Raw genomic sequence first — 16,850 nt, forward strand, 5'->3', positions numbered from 1 at the left:
GTTTATATGAACGTGGTCGTATAGGATTTATATAGCCCTGTAAATCTGTATTACATAGCATAATAAGCATATTACTGCTGTGCTCTGCAGATAGATTGGCACTTTTCGGTTGGCTCCATTGAGATATTCTGAATCCAGTATATCCTTTTAAGGATAAACATTAATAATAATGTTTTTTTGTGTATCGTAATACAAAACTATGGACATATGCTCAGCATGCTGTCACCACTTCAGTTAAACAATCAAAACAACCCCGAGAAACAGGGACGTGGGAAATCCGGTTGGAAGGCGGTGATTGGCTGTCGCGTCTGTCAATCACGGTCTGGTGGGCGGGTTCGTTCGACAGCCGCCGCCGTAAGCACGTTAGTAATTACTGAATGAGCCTCAGTGTTTGGCTTGGTTTGACAAGTTTCCCTGTGCGATCATGGCGGTCGGAGTGAGTAGTTAGTTGACACATCGGTAGAAAGTTGCAGCTCCCTCTGCGCGTGTTTCAAGTACACCCAGTGCTTGGTGTGCTTTTGGTTTGTTATTGTTTTTGTTGCAAATGTAGGGACGTGAGAAGTGTCTGATTTTTTCGGAGCGATTCGACAGAGACTAACACAGGAACGACTGACTCAAGAGTAAAGATGAACAGCCTATCGTTTGACGATCCCTCGCTGGATAACCTGGATCCAACACTGTCGCTGAACGACCCCAGCGATATTGACACGGCCCTGTTGAGCGACATAGATGGTAAGAAAATCCAGCGAGAGGGGATGTTAAAAGGCTAAACCTAGTCACGTTTAGCCTTTGCTGAAAGGCACTGACGGCTGGCTGCTACTGTCTGTGTGCTTCACTTGTCACTTTGACTTGTCTCTTGTGTTTTACAATCAAACATGAACCTCATTTACACTAACAAATAGCACCAGCAGTGACCGGATAACTGGCTGTAGCTCACAGCGCACCTTTCATCAGTCTTAGCTTAACATTACAGTAATAACCATACAGCTAGCTGGAGCACTTCAGAGGTGTGTGGTGGTACAACTAGTCGTCCACTGTGTTGTTTCTGTCATTATCAGACCATAGTGCCATAACTGTGTTAGTACCAGGAGTAACCGGTTATTAGAGTGAGTTAAATAGGCTAATAGGTGAAGCTAACGTGCTGCTAAATGGGGGTGAGTGCGCCCCGCCCCCAGCTCTCTTCACAGACAGAGGTTACTGCCGTTCATTCCTCTCTGCTGGGTTCACCCTGCCTCAGTTGACCGTGCACAAAAAATTAAATAAAAATAATTGTGATTATTAATAATTTTAGATTTTTTTTTGGTCCAAAATAATCGACACTGATACAACTATGTGCTCTGTTGAAAAAATTCAACCCCTTTTTTCATTGTTTTCCTGCTGCTACGTGCTTGTATTGAGGTACTATTTTGGTGAGAAAACCTAAGGGGGAAAAAATTACATACTGACATACTGTGTGATTTTTTTCTGGAACTTCACATGCAATGGTCAATATATGTTTAAGGTGATAGGGAAAATATAGTTGTGATAAAGCTGCACTGCGTAAACAGTGGCCGATAACGCACACCCTGCAGCCCGTCGTCCTCCTCACCATCTTCCTGCCTTTGACCGACAGTAACCCTCCGCGATGCTGCTCGATGGTAACCTCATGTGAAGCTACACAGACAGCGCTCCCTCTCTTTCCTGTCTTGGGCTGATCGGCATAGCAAGTCTCTGAGACGCGCTCTGATTGGTCAAGAGCGATCACCTCATACAAAAACACTGGTTTACAAATCCAGGCTGCTGCTGCCTTTCACTGCAGACACAACATACACACAGTGTTGGGGTTTCTTTTGCAATTTACACTTTATGACCCTCGTCGGGCTAAAATTAAAGACTTAAAAAAATATAGGCTATATATTTGTCAATTTGCAGTATTTCCTGTCCTGAATAAACTGAAGAGCACAGCTCTGTCATGTTCATTTTATAAGAAACTTATTGTTCTCATATCAGTTTTATATTAATCATCAGAGGTTTGTGTGTCGGAAAAAAAACACAAAAACAAAGCATTTTTTGAATATTTCACATCTGTTTCGGTCAGATTATCTGAAAGAGAACTCATGAGTCTATGGTTGCCGGACCCTAATCAAGTTACTGTAATATGTTTTTCACAGCAGTCTTGTCATCTACTAATGTAGTAATTTTGTAACTAGCCTGGTGGCACACAGGGTGACCAACATGAAACTATACTGTCTGGTGTACAGTATGTGGACTCTGTGTTTACTGTGTTTCCCTAACTGTTTGTCTCATATGCAAAGCTTTGTTGTATTTGCATGTGTGTCAGCGGCAGCGCGCCCTGTGAATAGGATGTTTATCCATTCAGAACAGGTTTTTGGTTCTTAGCAAGGCTTGTTTCTAAAAATAAATGTACAAACTATCCTTATTTTCAGTTTTGAACTGCTGTAAACAAGTTGCCTATACATTATCTAATATACTAATTCACAGTCAATATGAACTTTGAGTTCCTTTTCATTTTTAAGTTTGATATCCTTTATACACATCAGTGATCAGGGGCAAACGGTGCATTATTAACCCATGCTGCAGGCTGTGTGTCAGTATTAGGGTCATCCTGCCCTAGTCTTTTATACATTTCTTCTTGGTCATTAAAGTGATGGTGGTTCTGCTTTCTCTTCCTCATCAGATATGCTACAGCTCATCAACAACCAGGACATGGAGTTTGTAGGGCTCTTTGATAACCCTCCATACACAGGGCCCCCACCCACCCAAGAGCTTCCTGCTTTGACCCAGACCATCACTTCTGCAGCCCCTCCAACCACCACTACCACACCTCCGTCTTCATCTTCCTCCTCTATCTTAAGCAGTAGCCCCCACCTGGACGCCCTCCTGGGCCCTCCCATCACCCGGAGCTCCACCACCCCGGACAAGGCCTTCCAGCCTCCAACTTTCCAACAGTCTCCCCTGGCCCAGGTACCCACCTCCACCCCACGGCCGCCGCCACCGCCGCCGCAGCAGCCGGCCTCCCCGCAGCAGGCTCAGACACTGAGACAGCCGCAGATGGAGCAGCCCCAACCCCTTCTCAGCCCATCTGCCCCGGCGCAGGCAGCCTCGCCTCATGGCTCACCAGGACCGAGCCCAGCGTTCAGCTCTACGCCTCAGGCTCTTTTCACCTCGCCTGCACCCCAGACTCCACTTCAGCCGACGCAGACACAACTTCAGGCCCCGGCCCCGGCCCCGGCCCCGGCCCAGCCCCAACAAGCCCGGGCCAACTACAGCACCCAGACTAGCTTCACAAGTAAGGACTGTTTTCTTTTTTTTTGTCATGATTCAAGTGTCAACAGTGGCTTCTTTTTCATCAGTTAGGTAGAACAGGGAATCAACAGGCTTTAAATTGTATTGTGATATTTTAACACAATATTGTAGTTTTACTTTCTGTGTGCCATGACAAGTATATTGGCTTTGCATTGGACAAATCAAGTTTCCTTTGTTTTCTGTCTCCCTCGCTGAATACAGTTGTCTTCTTACAGTCGGCATCTTTCACTCTTCCATATTTATATAAACTCTCTCATATTTTTAAATATTTCAGTAGCAAAGTTTGACCAAGAGAAGGCTACAACGGATTACTTTGTTTACTACAGGTTTTCAATTGGATTTCAGCCGTCAAAGTTTTTTTACAGTGGTCCTTTGTGCTGAGTGCATAATAGCTGAAGAAAATAAATGCAAATACACAACCCTTTGACGACACACGTGCTACAGACACAACTGAAGTGTTTCTACGGGACAATAAAAAGTGATCAACCTGGCTGTGACTTGTTGCTCAATGCCCAATTGTGACTTTAGAAAATAAAAGCATTGAATAACATACGTGTCTAAGCCACTTCATCACACTTTTTTCATATTTTTTTTTTGTCCTTGATAGCAGTCGTGAGAGACAAACAAGTGAGTCAGGGAGAGACAGAGGATGATATAATGCAAGTGGTTCGGTTTGCACCCACCTTAGTGGAGAGACGGGGGAGAAGAAAATAATTTCGCCAAAGAAATAAACAGCTCTATGTTGCATTTTTATGAATACACATCGATACTGTTGAAGTACACGTGATCATGTTTTTAAGTTGTGTTTTCACACATACACATCTACTCTTGTAGATTGTAGATAATCACCGATCTGATTGCACCAACAACATACTGTTACATACTTTATTGTTATATTTATTTTTACAGTTTTTCCTTTTTGTAAACAACACATATTGCAATGACTTGTATCAGCAGTTCCCTGACTGCTGTTTAATAAGGGTCACACCCTTGTGCTTCTCAGAAACGCCGAAGAATGCAAAGACCTGCATTTGTTTGTGTTTGCTGCTGTGCAGATAGTAATTTGTATTTACCGTGAGTCCCTCGCAGAAATATTTCTATAGAGTTTTCCTGCTTTGCACTGCTGTGCTATTGAATCTTTGGATGCAAGTTGAAGTCTCCTGTTCTCTGACTTTATAACGGCAGAGTACTACACACAAGCCTGACTCTACACTATAAAGAATGCAAGAATGTAGAACAGCGTCTATTCAGAAAAAGAAAGGATATGTCCAGACATAATGATTAAAAAATGTCTGGTGAGCTCTGATTCGCTGTGTAATATTTTCCACCAAATGTACATATTCATCAGTCTTTTATATGAAATTTTATTGGGTGTAAATTTTGACAGCTGCCTTTGTGCGCACCTTCAACTTAAATAGTTCATTAGTCTTAAATGGATCAGGACACCAGTGTTGCTTAAAGCAGATGTATGTTTCCATGCACGTCGTCTGTCCTCGGAAATCCCCCAAACGAATCTCCAGCGCTTGGTGAGGTGACTCGTCGTGTGTAACATTTCCCAAGCTAAGACACTGGCTTATTCAACCTCAGCTGATCTCATGTGCAAGTCCTAATCTAATAGACTTTGCTCAGCACAGTGTGAGACTCGGTCGGCTCCATGAAAATGCTTTGTCTGGGCAACACCCATTGTACATGTACACGGCATTGTGTGAACACAGTATGGTGTGTGATACGTGTGTTTGTTGATGGCTTAGAAATTGATTTCCACTGAAAACTTTGACACCTGACCTGCCATTCGTTGTAGTAGTTGAAAAGCAGTCAATGCTTCTGAATATTCAGATAAGCAATACATTTTTATTGCTTGTGTAGGAAACTCCCTGACCAAGGTACTGAGTACTGATTGTAGTCACTTGCCCAGTTGGAGCTGATAAGAAATATAATGTGACTCATTGAATGTTCCTTTGACTTATTTCTTAAGAGATTGCAAGTCACCTATTGGCCTACAGACCTACAGAGAATAGCTGGCCCAGAATGAGATGTAACACTAACCAATAATTTTTTAAACAATCATAAGTATGCAATTTTTTTTTCTTTTCTTTTTACATTTATTGGCCAATATAAATCTCTTTGATGTTACTTTTTAAAACAGATTTTTCTGATGCCATTAACTCATTGTCTTAGCTGTTCTATAAATATAGTCTTATATAATTTTCAACTACAAAATTACATGTGAAAAACGTCTGAAATATTCAAATTATCGACAGAAAGTAAAATCCCATGTGTTGTAGAATTTCCTTTTCAACTTTGTTTTGTTTAATTTGTGAAGTTTATTGTGCATTTATCAAAAAAAAAAGCAGTGATTGACAGACATTGGTGTCTTTGGTGTTGTGGATGTTTCATTCATGCGCTACTAAAGGCTAAAAAAAAAAAAATGTGTGTGTAACAATTTTCCAGCTGGCACCCCCGGGAGCGTGAGCCAACCCGCCACCACTCTGTCACCCTCACCTCCGAGTGTTCAGCCGGTGGCCATCCAGACTCAGATCCAAGGCCTGACCACCACCGCCTCTCTGATCGCCACGTCGGCAAGCCCACCTATTCAAACCATCGCGCCCCACGTGCAGCAAGTTCCTGTGAGTGTGTGTTCAAAGCCGACATGTGAATGAGCTTGAATAGAGGAAATAAATGCAACGTCCTCTTTTTTTAAAAATTGTATCATAGAGTCAAAATCGGAACTGTGCGTGTTTATAATATCTGCGTGTTCCTCAGGTGTTGCTGCAGCCTCAGTTCATCAAGGCTGAGTCTCTGCTGCTGACCACTCTGAAGCATGACCCCTGCATCGTCACTACCATGGCTTCCCCCACATCCCTGGCCACCACCACCACCCCAGTACAGAGCACTTCGCTGCAGGTTGGCACCTTGTGAACCTTAAAACTCAGTCCTAAGATCGTATGGTGCACTGCCACTGTCTCATATTTCCATTGCAAACTCGAATGGCTTTAAAAGTAAAATGAAAGCTGGTTCTCTTTTCACACCAGTGCCATTATTAACAGTTATTAACAGGGAGTGCCAAGATCTCAACTATAATGATCAAATATCCAAGTGTCTGTAAATTAACTTGTAAGGGAGAATAACCGTGAGAATAATTGTTTCTTCAATTCATCAGCAGCTTAATTTTTGAACAAAGTGCTCACATCTTGTTAAATACTTCATCTTAATTGCTATATTATGTTAACAGCGTGATTCATTTTCACCTCCCCAGGCTTTTATGGGCGGTGGCACCATCCTGACCACGGTGCCAGTCATGGTGGATGCCGAGAAGCTGCCAATCAACCGCATAGCCATCAGCGGTAAGCCAATTGGCCTGCCCCACAAGGGGGAGAAGCGCACTGCCCACAACGCCATCGAGAAGCGCTACCGCTCCTCCATCAACGACAAAATCGTGGAGCTCAAAGACCTGGTGGCTGGTACTGAGGCCAAGGTAAGAAAGAGATTCTTCAAACATGTTTATAATCATTATAAAACTACTTTTTAGTTTCCCTAACATATCATCTTTTTTTTTTCTTTTTTTAGCTCAACAAGTCTGCAGTGCTAAGAAAAGCCATCGACTACATCCGTTACCTGCAGCAGGCCAACCAGAAACTCAAACAGGAGAACATGGCTCTGAAAATGGCAGCCCAGAAAAACAGTATGTGCTTTAACACCTTTGTCTTCTTGTGCCGTAACAGTTCAGTTTCGTACAATTCATTTCACTTCCTTCAAAGTAAATCATTGACCTTGTGTGAGGAGGTCTATGCTGTTATCCTGGAATGATAAATGTGAAAAATGGTCTTGAAATACCCCTGAGTGAGTGGAAGTTAAGGCTGAAGACGTCTTTGCCTTTGTGCCGCTGATTGACCCTCTAACCGCTCTCCTCGTCTTTTCCTTTGCTCTTTCTTCAGAGTCTCTGAAGGACCTGGTTGCCATGGAGGTGGATGGACAGTCTGAGGTGAAGAGCGAGCTGCCCACCCCACCAGCTTCGGATGTGGGCTCCCCGACGTCTTACTCGCACTGTAGCAGTGACTCGGAGCCCGACAGCCCCATGGTGGAAGACACCAAGGTATGAAGTTCTCAGGCAAACTGCTAAACTAAAGTCTGAATAGTAGCGGTTCATATCCAGTGTTCATTCATATGAGCCAAGGTCTCACATTGATCATTGCTCATTTTATTAAAAAGTTACTTCATTACCTTAATGTCATTATCTGATGTGCTGAAAGGCTATTGCTTTAAAGTGTTAGTATGGTGGCTTATGCATACATAAAGTTAGAATAAAACATGTTAATGATACTGTCCCTGTCTTAGCTTCAGTTTCATGCTTGATGCTGCTTAAATTAAGTGTTTTTGAATCCCAAGTGTTTTAATCCACATTCATTTCTCTTGTTTTCTCCTCTATGTGCCAGCCCAGTGTGGGTGCGTTGGACAGCTCGGCAGCAGGCAGCAGCGCCGGCGGCATGTTAGACCGGTCTCGCATGGCCCTGTGCGCCTTCACCTTCCTCTTCCTCTCTCTCAACCCTCTGGCCGCTCTTCTGTGTTCATCAGGCAGCAGCTTAGCTGGAAGTGCTTCAACCTCTGCCACTCATCACGCAGGCAGGAGTGTTCTGGGTGTGGATATCGCAGGTACGAAGGGAGAGATGCTTGTTAGGTTATTATGTCACATGATGCTTTCTGAGATTTGACACTAGCAGATTAAAATTAAGTTTTTGTTTGTTTGCTTTTTTTTTTTTTTTTACTGTAAAATGACAAACGTCTGTCATCCACAGCAGACTCGTGGGGCTGGATGGACTGGATGCTACCAACTATACTTGTGTGGTTACTGAATGGTATTCTGGTGTCTGGAGTCCTGATCCGTCTGCTGGTGTATGGAGAACCTGTCACCAGACCACACTCTGGATCTTCTGTTTTGTTCTGGAGGCACCGCAAGCAGGCTGACCTGGACCTAGCTAGAGTATGATTCCTCATTGATATATACAAGACATTTGATTTTTATTTTATTGAAATAGGAGAATTTTTGTCCTCATATTTTTTAATGCTCTCCAGTCTGTAGTGAACTCCTCTGTGTCATCTTTTATCTGTTTTACCTCATCATCACCCCATCTCTTAAATCCTTCCCAGGGGGATTTTGCTCAGGCCAGTCAGAACCTGTGGACCTGTCTGAAGGCTCTCGGCCGTCCCTTACCCACCTCCCAGTTGGACCTGGCCTGTGCTGCATTGTGGTCGCTGTTAAGATTCTGCCTCCAGCGCCTCTGGGTGGGCCGCTGGCTGGCTGCCAGAGCCGGAGGGCTGCGGTCTGACCGCCCCCTGCAGGAGGATGCGTGCAAAAGCAGCCGTGATGCCGCCCTGGTTTACCACCGTCTGCACCAGCTTCATATGACAGGTTAGCCAGTGGGAAAAACCCTGTTTCTAAATCAAATCGGCGTGGTAGACTGAACTTAGTAGGTTGGGAGACTGAAGTCTTTGGTGATTAAAGATCAGCTCATACCACTTTTTTTTTTTTGCTGTAAGCTTATAGATTCAGTTCAAGTAAAAGGTTTTAGACTAATGTTACATAGTTAACTCAGCTTTAATTATTATTACCAAACCTCTTTGGCTCATTTTGTGACTGTTGTATCACCATTGCTCTATGTATTTAAAAAAGTAATTATTTCACTTATCTTCTGTCTGTACGTGCAGGTAAATTGAATGGTAGCCACCTTTCAGCAGTGCACATGGCTTTAAGTGCGGTGAACCTGGCAGAGTGTTCTGGCTCCTGTCTGCCTGTGGCCACTCTGGCCGAGGTCTACGTCTCTGCAGCTCTCCGGGTCAAAGCCAGCCTGCCAAGGGTCCTTCATTTCACCTCGGTATGTCCCCTCAGATCTCAAACAGGGACCAGTTTGGAAGCTGACATTTCTGTTAATTTTTTGATCCATGTTTAATTAACATGAACTGATCAGTTAATGGACCCCCAGGATGTGAAATAAACTGAACTACTCTGAGCCAAATCATCATTAGTGAATTATAAGCTGTGTAATTCTGTGCTCGTTCCACTGACATAAAAAAATGAGAGTGCAGATATTAACCAAGCACTTTGTTCTCTTGTTTTTTTTTTTTGTTTCTCCCCCCCGACAGCGCGTGTTCCTGAGCAGTGCCCGGCAGGCATGCCTGTCGTCGAGCGGCAGTGTGCCTCCGGCCATGCAGTGGCTCTGTCACCCACTGGGCCACCGCTTCTTTGTGGATGGGGACTGGGCTATTCGCAGCACCCCTAAGGAAAGCATCTATAGCCAGGCTGGAAATACCGGTAAGTGTATACAGAGTTTGCACGCTGTGTGTGACTGTATAATGCCTGAGTGACTTTGTTGAATGAATCCTCTGGAAAAATGTTTGTTTATCTCATGTTATACCGCTTTGCTGTTGCTCTTCCAGTGGATCCTCTGGCCCAGGTGACTCAGGCGTTCAGAGAGCACCTCTTGGAGAAGGCGCTGTACTGTGTGGCTCAGCCGCATGGAGAGAAAAGTCCCAGCCAGGGCGAGGGGTGAGAAAACAAAACACACCTGCAACTGACTTGTTTTTTTACTACTGTCATCCCCCGCCGAAATATTTACACCATCCTTGTTGGTTTAACTGAAATCATTCAAGGATGCCTTTGGGAACAATTGATTTTGAAATTGCTGTTGTCTGTTGATGTGGCAGCAGAATAAACATTCAGCATGTGTTCCTCCTCAGGGAGTATGCTGATGCCCTGGAGTATCTCCAGCTGTTAATCAGTGCATCAGATGCAGCGGGTGCTACATCCCAGTCCTTTGCAATCGGCTCCAACATGGCTACTGTGACCGGTAAGTTACTATGGTATCTGGCTTATCTTCTAAGAACACATTTATTTGTCTGTTCTCTACATGAGGAAATAGAAACATTTTCCTCTTGGATATTATAGAAAACTGAATATTTTATAACATCAGTACATGCCCAAAGGCAGCGTCACTGCTAACAGTTGCAACTGAACACTCCCTGACTGAAACCACTTGTGTTTCCCGAGTGCATCAACACAGTCAAGTGTAGAGTTGTACTCCCTAACTTTATTACTACTCATCTTATGCAGGGAGTATCGCATTTGCCACTCCTGCTTCTTTTCTTCACCTGCCCCGGCTGTTCGATTACCTTAATGTGCTTGCAAAATAAGAAGCCGTGAGATAAAGTTAATTTTTACAGCGCTGAGATTGAGTGCCTAGATTTCTGCCGGGCTTGACTCCCTCCCTCGCACCACTTGCCTTTGTCCTCACTGATCACTGATCTGAGTGAAAGGGGGCTAGGTGAAAGGGAGGCATCCGCTAGATTGCTTCATCTATCTTCAGCGCTGTCAAATTGGTGATCACCTTGAGAGGAGGGAGGGAGACGGAGGAAGGAAGGCTGTGTGGGGATTTTAATAGGGAGACTTTTCTTGGCAGAGCCTCAGGTTGCTCACATTGGGTGTGTGTGTGTTGCCCCATGTTAAATGGAGTAGTTTTCCCTCATGTGGGAGTCGTCAAAATGGCTGCTTTCTCTCAGCATGTTGTGCCTGTGCCGTGGGGGGGGGACAGATTGATTCAGAGGTCAAAATACAGACAGCAGCTGTCTGTGTGTCTGTCTTGTCTGTGTGCACTCTCATGCATGTTAACATGAAGCTGGACAGCGGGGGATTCAAATATTTGCATGTTTGTTTGTCCGCGGGTGTGTCTCTCGCCATTTTTTGACGGTTTTCGCTCCGACTTTCAGGCTGCGACCCCCACTCCAAGTGGTGGTCCTCGGTTGCCGTGGTGATCATCAACTGGCTCCAAGGAGACGACACCGCAGCGGAGAGGCTCTATCCGACCGTTGAGCACCTGCCCCGCAGTCTGCAGAACGCAGAGTAAGTTGCACACACACACACACACGCACACTGGCTGTAGACTGTGTTGCGTAACCTGCGTCTTGCAGAGGATCCACACACATACACACTTCCACCACTTTAACCTGTGTCCTCTGTCCCCCCCCCCCCCTCACCCTTCCTTGCTCTGTCAGGAGTCTTCTGCCCAAGGCGTGTCTGAACACATTCAGGGCAGTGCGGGCTCTGCTGTCCAAGCCGGAGAACTGCCAGCTGAGTCTGAGCTACAGCGACAAGGCCAGCGTCCTGCTCCGAGACAGCCTTAACCTAGGACCACACTGCCACAGCTCCAGTTTAGACAAGGTACCCGCACACATGCTCACACACAAAGGCTCAAGCACTTGCAGATTTGAATGGATTTAAAAAAAAATGTAAGAAACAGCACTCCAAGTTTAAAGATTGATTTGCCACACAGACGTTTCGGGTCTAGCTCTGACAAACAATACACAGCACTCAGAGGTGCCCTTAATTATAAATCTAATTATAAAAGACTGACGCAGCTCCATCAACAATCATGAAAAAAATTGTTTTTTCATCATGAAAAATCATGAAAAAAATCATGATCATCATTGTCGGGTTTTTTTTTCATGATTTTTCCATTGTGTTTCATGAGACTCTGACACCCAGTGTTTGTTTTTGTTCACGTGAGTTGAGTGCGTTGTCTCCCATTTATAAAGATTTGTATTGATTAAAAGTCATGTTGATGTTTTATTATTCCCGTGAGGGGGGAATTTTGCAATGGCACCGACATCCACATTACAAATCCAAAGGAAAAATATCGAACACAAATACAGGCAGCGGCAGATGTGCCCACACATGTGCAGGAATAAAAATTGCAAACACAGGAAATTGCCCACACATAATCATTTGGATATACCCACACACACATTATATACACACACTCATCTCACAATACCAAGTCACACACGCTTTAACCGCAGACGGTGAACCCCCACCCCACCCCCCTCTGCGCTCTGTGATACCGCGGCGTCCTACCCTCTGGCGCTCAGCAGATGGTGATGCTGGTGGACAGGTAGCTGTGTGTACGTCTACGGCCGGAGCTGTAGTGCATTGTAGTTGCATTGCATGTGTGTCTCAGCGGAGTGCAATGTACCTGCAGTGCAACACAGAGCTGGGCCACTCGCAGCACAACCTACACACACACACACACACACGGTGAGCAGTGAAAAACGTCCTTCACCCTTGAACAGAGCTTTGTCGTAGTTTGTGCTGGGCAACGTCTGTGTGTTATTAACCTGGCATTATCTCAAACATACGCTGCTGATCCGCCTCTAGGTCATTCAGCTACTCTTATGTGACCTGCTCTTGGTCATGAGGACCAACGTGTGGCGTCTACAACAACAAGGGGCCGGTCCCGCGGGGACGGGGTTGGCGGGCACCACCGGCCCAGCGGGGGTCCACCAGGCCTCGCCGCCGGAGCTCCAAGGCTTTCAGCAAGATCTCAGCTCTCTACGCAAACTGGCACACAGCTTCAGACCTGCGATGCGAAGAGTACGTATGAGATTTACTGAAAAAGTATTCAGCTTTTGTGTGGGCAATGTAGTAGCATGATTTTGTCATCATGACATACAGTCAAACCTTTATTCAGTCTAGACTGTGATTTCCTCTCAGTCTAACACACAAGCAGGCAGCATGAATACCCACTGAGTGACACACACTTAGGGAATTATTAAAACAATATAAATGCACCAACGCAGCTCCTGTGTTGGAGTATTTGTATTGTCAAGCACTTAAAAACTGTAACACATTAGAATGTGCCTTGAAATGCTCTTAAACCCACATGCGTGAGATCGACACGCACACAGGCTGCACTTAGCATATATACATACAAATACTTGCCGTGCACATATTTGCAGGCAGTCTGTGTTACTGTTCTCTGTGGAAATTAGCTGGGAGGTGTTGAACACACACACACACACATGCACACACATGCACACACATGCACACACACCCCCGAGGCAAGTGTTTAGCAGCGTTGTTCACAAGGCTTCAAAGTCTCTCTGAGGTAGAGCTGAACATTCTGTATGAGTCATCATCACTCGCTCTCATTCCTCCTCCTCCTCCTCCTCCTCCTCCCCCACCTCCGCCTCCTCCGCCGCCGCTGCTGCTGCGTCTCTCATCTCTCTCCCTCCCCTCCTTTTTTCTTTTCCAGTTGTTCCTCCATGAAGCAACAGCCAGGCTGATGGCAGGGGCCAGTCCCACCCGCACACATCAGCTCCTGGATCGCTCACTGCGACGCAGAGCAACGCCTGGAGCCAAGACAGGTGTGTGGGGATGCTGATCTCTATTTTTTTTTTCATATATATCCACTCTGTTCTAGAAATTCTGTATCTAGGTGACAAGACTTACTCGTATTTGCTGCTCTTCAGACTTTCAGTCTTTGTGTGTTGTTATTTGTTTTATATAAACAGTAAATTAGTATTTGAGAGAGACTTAAATTTAAATTTTTCTACTTTTGTTATCAATCTGTACAACCTTCTTCTCCCTGTGCACTGAGGTATTGTGGGAAGTGTGCAATGCTGTTATACAATAATCACAGTCATTCATAGTTCTTTGAGTTAAATTAGTGCAGTACAAAGCTCTAATCACGTAGCATTAAAGTAGGTTTCAGGGAGAAAACATACAAAAAAAATGAAAGCTTACTAATAAACCACAATCAAGCATGGGATTTAGTTTTTTAGTTTTTTAATAAAAGTTGTAGAGAGCTCAGAAATACTGAATGGCTGTAATCAGTGGCTCTAATCAGCTTCTCGTCTATTTTGCCCAATTGTTCACTGCACTAAATCCCATCAGCGGTAAAACAAGATGCTGCTGAAGTCTGATTGGCTGTTGGTAGCTGATGACATCCAAAAGCTTCCCCCGAAATAGCACGGTAACAACGTCGCTTGTGTGTTTTTGTGTGTGCAGAGGAGTGTGAGACGCGACCAGGCCAGCGGGAGCAGGCGGAGGCTGTGATGCTGGCGTGCCGCTACCTTCCTCCCTCCTTTCTGTCGGCTCCGGGCCAAAGGGTGGGCATGCTGGCCGACGCAGCCCGCACCCTGGAGAAGCTGGGAGACAAGAGGACCCTCCACGACTGCCAGCAAATGATCATCAAGCTGGGCAGCGGCACCACCGTCACCAACAGCTAGAGGAGGAGGAGGGGAGTGAGAGAGAGAGAAAGCTCAGAGACATGCATGGACACTGTACATAGAAACATCTGTCAAACAAAAACACAGTCACACGACCGACCGTACATTCTCTGGCATTTTGGCGTGCAGCTATCCAACAGATTTTATTATACTATACAGATTCATATCAACCTGGCAGGATTTTCTTCATGGACTGTCCCTCCCACCACCCCAGCCCCACATCAGAAGGCACTTAGAGAGTTCACACTGCTACAGATTATTATCAGAGTAGAGGAAGCTTTTTGTTCCTCCAGAACCGTGCTAAAGCCCCCGTGAGATTGAATTGCAGTGCCACAGTTTGACCACAGAGAGGAGCCCTCACGTTCTCCTGGTGGATGTTGTGTGGATGGTGTGTGTATAAATGTGTGTGTGTGTGTGATGCATGAAAGAGATATTTGCGCTGCATTTATTTGGTATAGTCCCACCCCCAGTCTTTTTTTTTTTTAATATAAAGATGCACCTTGTATGGGCAGGAGTGCTCAGTGGGTTGGAGTGGCGGGCTGCTCTGATTGGCTGCAGAGTGAGGTGTCTCTTCAGCGTGGGAGGAAAGTGACCAAACTCGGGGTTGGTCTGACCGTGGGCTTGTTCAGTGGGAAACCACTCCGCAGGTTGTTCAAATAGTGTTGAAGTTGCTTTTGAATCATGTTTCACCGGTGATGATCTGAGGCGAGGTCGCCCACTGTACAAGCTCTGTGTCTCTATCTGCACTAGCCTTACGAGGCTGATTTCAATGATAAATAATAATAATATGGCTTTATGAGGTTATTTTCATTGAGGTCCTTTTTCTTTGTTTTGCTGTGTATATATTTTAAATTGTATTTATAATCTGTATGAACTTTGATTAAGCAGTATTTTGCATAAGCAGAGTGAAAAATGCTTATTTTCTTCCCTGAATTTATGTTTTATTTGGTAGCTTTTGAACAGGTCCAAATAATGTAGACACTGTACTGTATTGCCATGGTGATGAGTGTCAAAATTGGAGACGGTATCAAGTTATCAAGGTTACATTTTGGTCTCGTCCTGTAACTTGGTTTTGACCTTTCGCACCGTTGCGCTGGTATGCAACCGTTATCAAAAGAAGTTGGCTGCATCCAATTCTGGTACAGCCAACCAACGGCTCAAACTGTATTGTGAACCTTTGGCACTTTTGCAACAATTTACATAAGTCAAGCAGGCAGTTTCAAAATAAATGACCGGTTATCTCTTTTATTCCAAAGAGGGCCTGTAGTGAACCTTTTCCCAGTTCTTCTTTTTCGCTCCATCATAAAGAGCAGTACTTCTTCTTCAGTCATTATAGTTTAATGCTCCTAGAGAAACACTGTCCATTAATTTTTAGAGAACTATAAAAAGTCAAAAAAGAAGGAAAAAAACAACAACTTTGTCATGTTTTTGTTTTTTTGTCCCAGGACCAGTATGTTTTTATAGAGTGTCACTAATGTGAAAGACTGGAAGACTTCAGTATGAGATAAATGAAATGCAATTATGTCTAAAGGTTATTGTTCATGTGTCCCTTTAGCCGACATCGTTTCATCTCTTACTTGTCCTTTAGTTTCATCTTTTTCTGATGTAAATATTAAAACATTTTGTAAAGAAGACTATGATGTGTCTTGTGTTGCTGTCGGATGGAGCGATGTTCGATACCAGAAGATAAAATTAACCTCTAAAATACCCAAGTAGGTCATGGACTGGCACTGTGAAGTGGGATTAAAACTTTTCTTTAATGGGGAGAAAAATGAAATGCATTAATCTGTACACACAGTTTTGTCAAACATGATTTCTGTAAGTAAAGAACAAAAGATAATTTAATTAGCTTAATAGCTGCCATAGTGTTATATAAATATATTTTCTTAATTCCTGTTGTTAAAGTAGGCGTTCATTTTAATTTAATAAGTTTGGAAGCTTGAATTTGACAGTGATAACTATCTTAATGACTTTGTGTTATGAGATTGAAAAATGTCATTTTCTTCCATTGTGCCTACTTTTAATTAGTCTACTGAGTGACACATTGTTGGTCCCACTGTCTACAGCAGCACAGTCCAGGCAATAAGCCGATCCAAACTGTCTCTAGTGTGTGAATGTCGGTGCATAATCAGTAAAGACAAAAAGAGCAGGCGTTGGTCATAGCAGCATTGAAAGGTGCTGGTATATTTAACATTGGCGTTACAAAAAACATTTCAAACAAAGTGATGCCAAACAAATAGACATGAAAATCAATAAAACGGCATGCTCCAACTTAGGTGACATTCCCAAAAAAGGTCGTCATTTTTTTTTCATCAATGGATTCTTTTAATAACATTTTATAAGCAATAACATATTCCATTTTATAGAAAATAAACATCTCTAGGAAATACTATACACAATTATATTAGTACATCACATCTTACATTTAAACAGCATCAAATACTTATATACACCATTAAATAATGAGTTTCATAAAAGAGAAGGTTTGG

At 44.0% G+C, this 16,850-nt stretch overlaps 1 protein-coding gene across 1 annotated transcript; it reads left to right on the forward strand.

Annotated features, from left to right (window-relative positions):
• Nucleotides 1-13: 13 nt before the first annotated feature.
• Nucleotides 14-15,995, forward strand: srebf1 (sterol regulatory element binding transcription factor 1). Its single transcript, XM_083976559.1, has 19 exons — nt 14-732; nt 2,678-3,289; nt 5,758-5,933; nt 6,070-6,210; nt 6,563-6,781; nt 6,874-6,988; nt 7,242-7,399; nt 7,740-7,956; nt 8,100-8,284; nt 8,452-8,713; nt 9,010-9,176; nt 9,445-9,613; nt 9,739-9,847; nt 10,039-10,148; nt 11,065-11,197; nt 11,350-11,515; nt 12,509-12,724; nt 13,386-13,497; nt 14,141-15,995. The coding sequence occupies exons 1-19, from the start codon at nt 627-629 to the stop codon at nt 14,359-14,361; spliced, it is 3,594 nt and encodes a 1,197-aa protein (XP_083832685.1). The 5' UTR covers nt 14-626; the 3' UTR covers nt 14,362-15,995.
• The last annotated feature ends 855 nt before the right edge of the window (nt 15,996-16,850 follow it).

This window comes from Trachurus trachurus, assembly GCF_905171665.1.
Source record: "Trachurus trachurus genome assembly, chromosome: 8".
NCBI lineage: Eukaryota > Metazoa > Chordata > Actinopteri > Carangiformes > Carangidae > Trachurus > Trachurus trachurus.

Bases quoted from the DNA above. Each gene is read 5' to 3' on its own strand.
- srebf1 (XM_083976559.1), top strand. From the start codon at position 627: ATGAACAGCCTATCGTTTGACGATCCCTCGCTGGATAACCTGGATCCA. The intron at 5,934-6,069 runs GTGAGTGTGTGT...CGTGTTCCTCAG, and splicing joins CCCACGTGCAGCAAGTTCCT to GTGTTGCTGCAGCCTCAGTT. The intron at 6,989-7,241 runs GTATGTGCTTTA...CTCTTTCTTCAG, and splicing joins AATGGCAGCCCAGAAAAACA to AGTCTCTGAAGGACCTGGTT.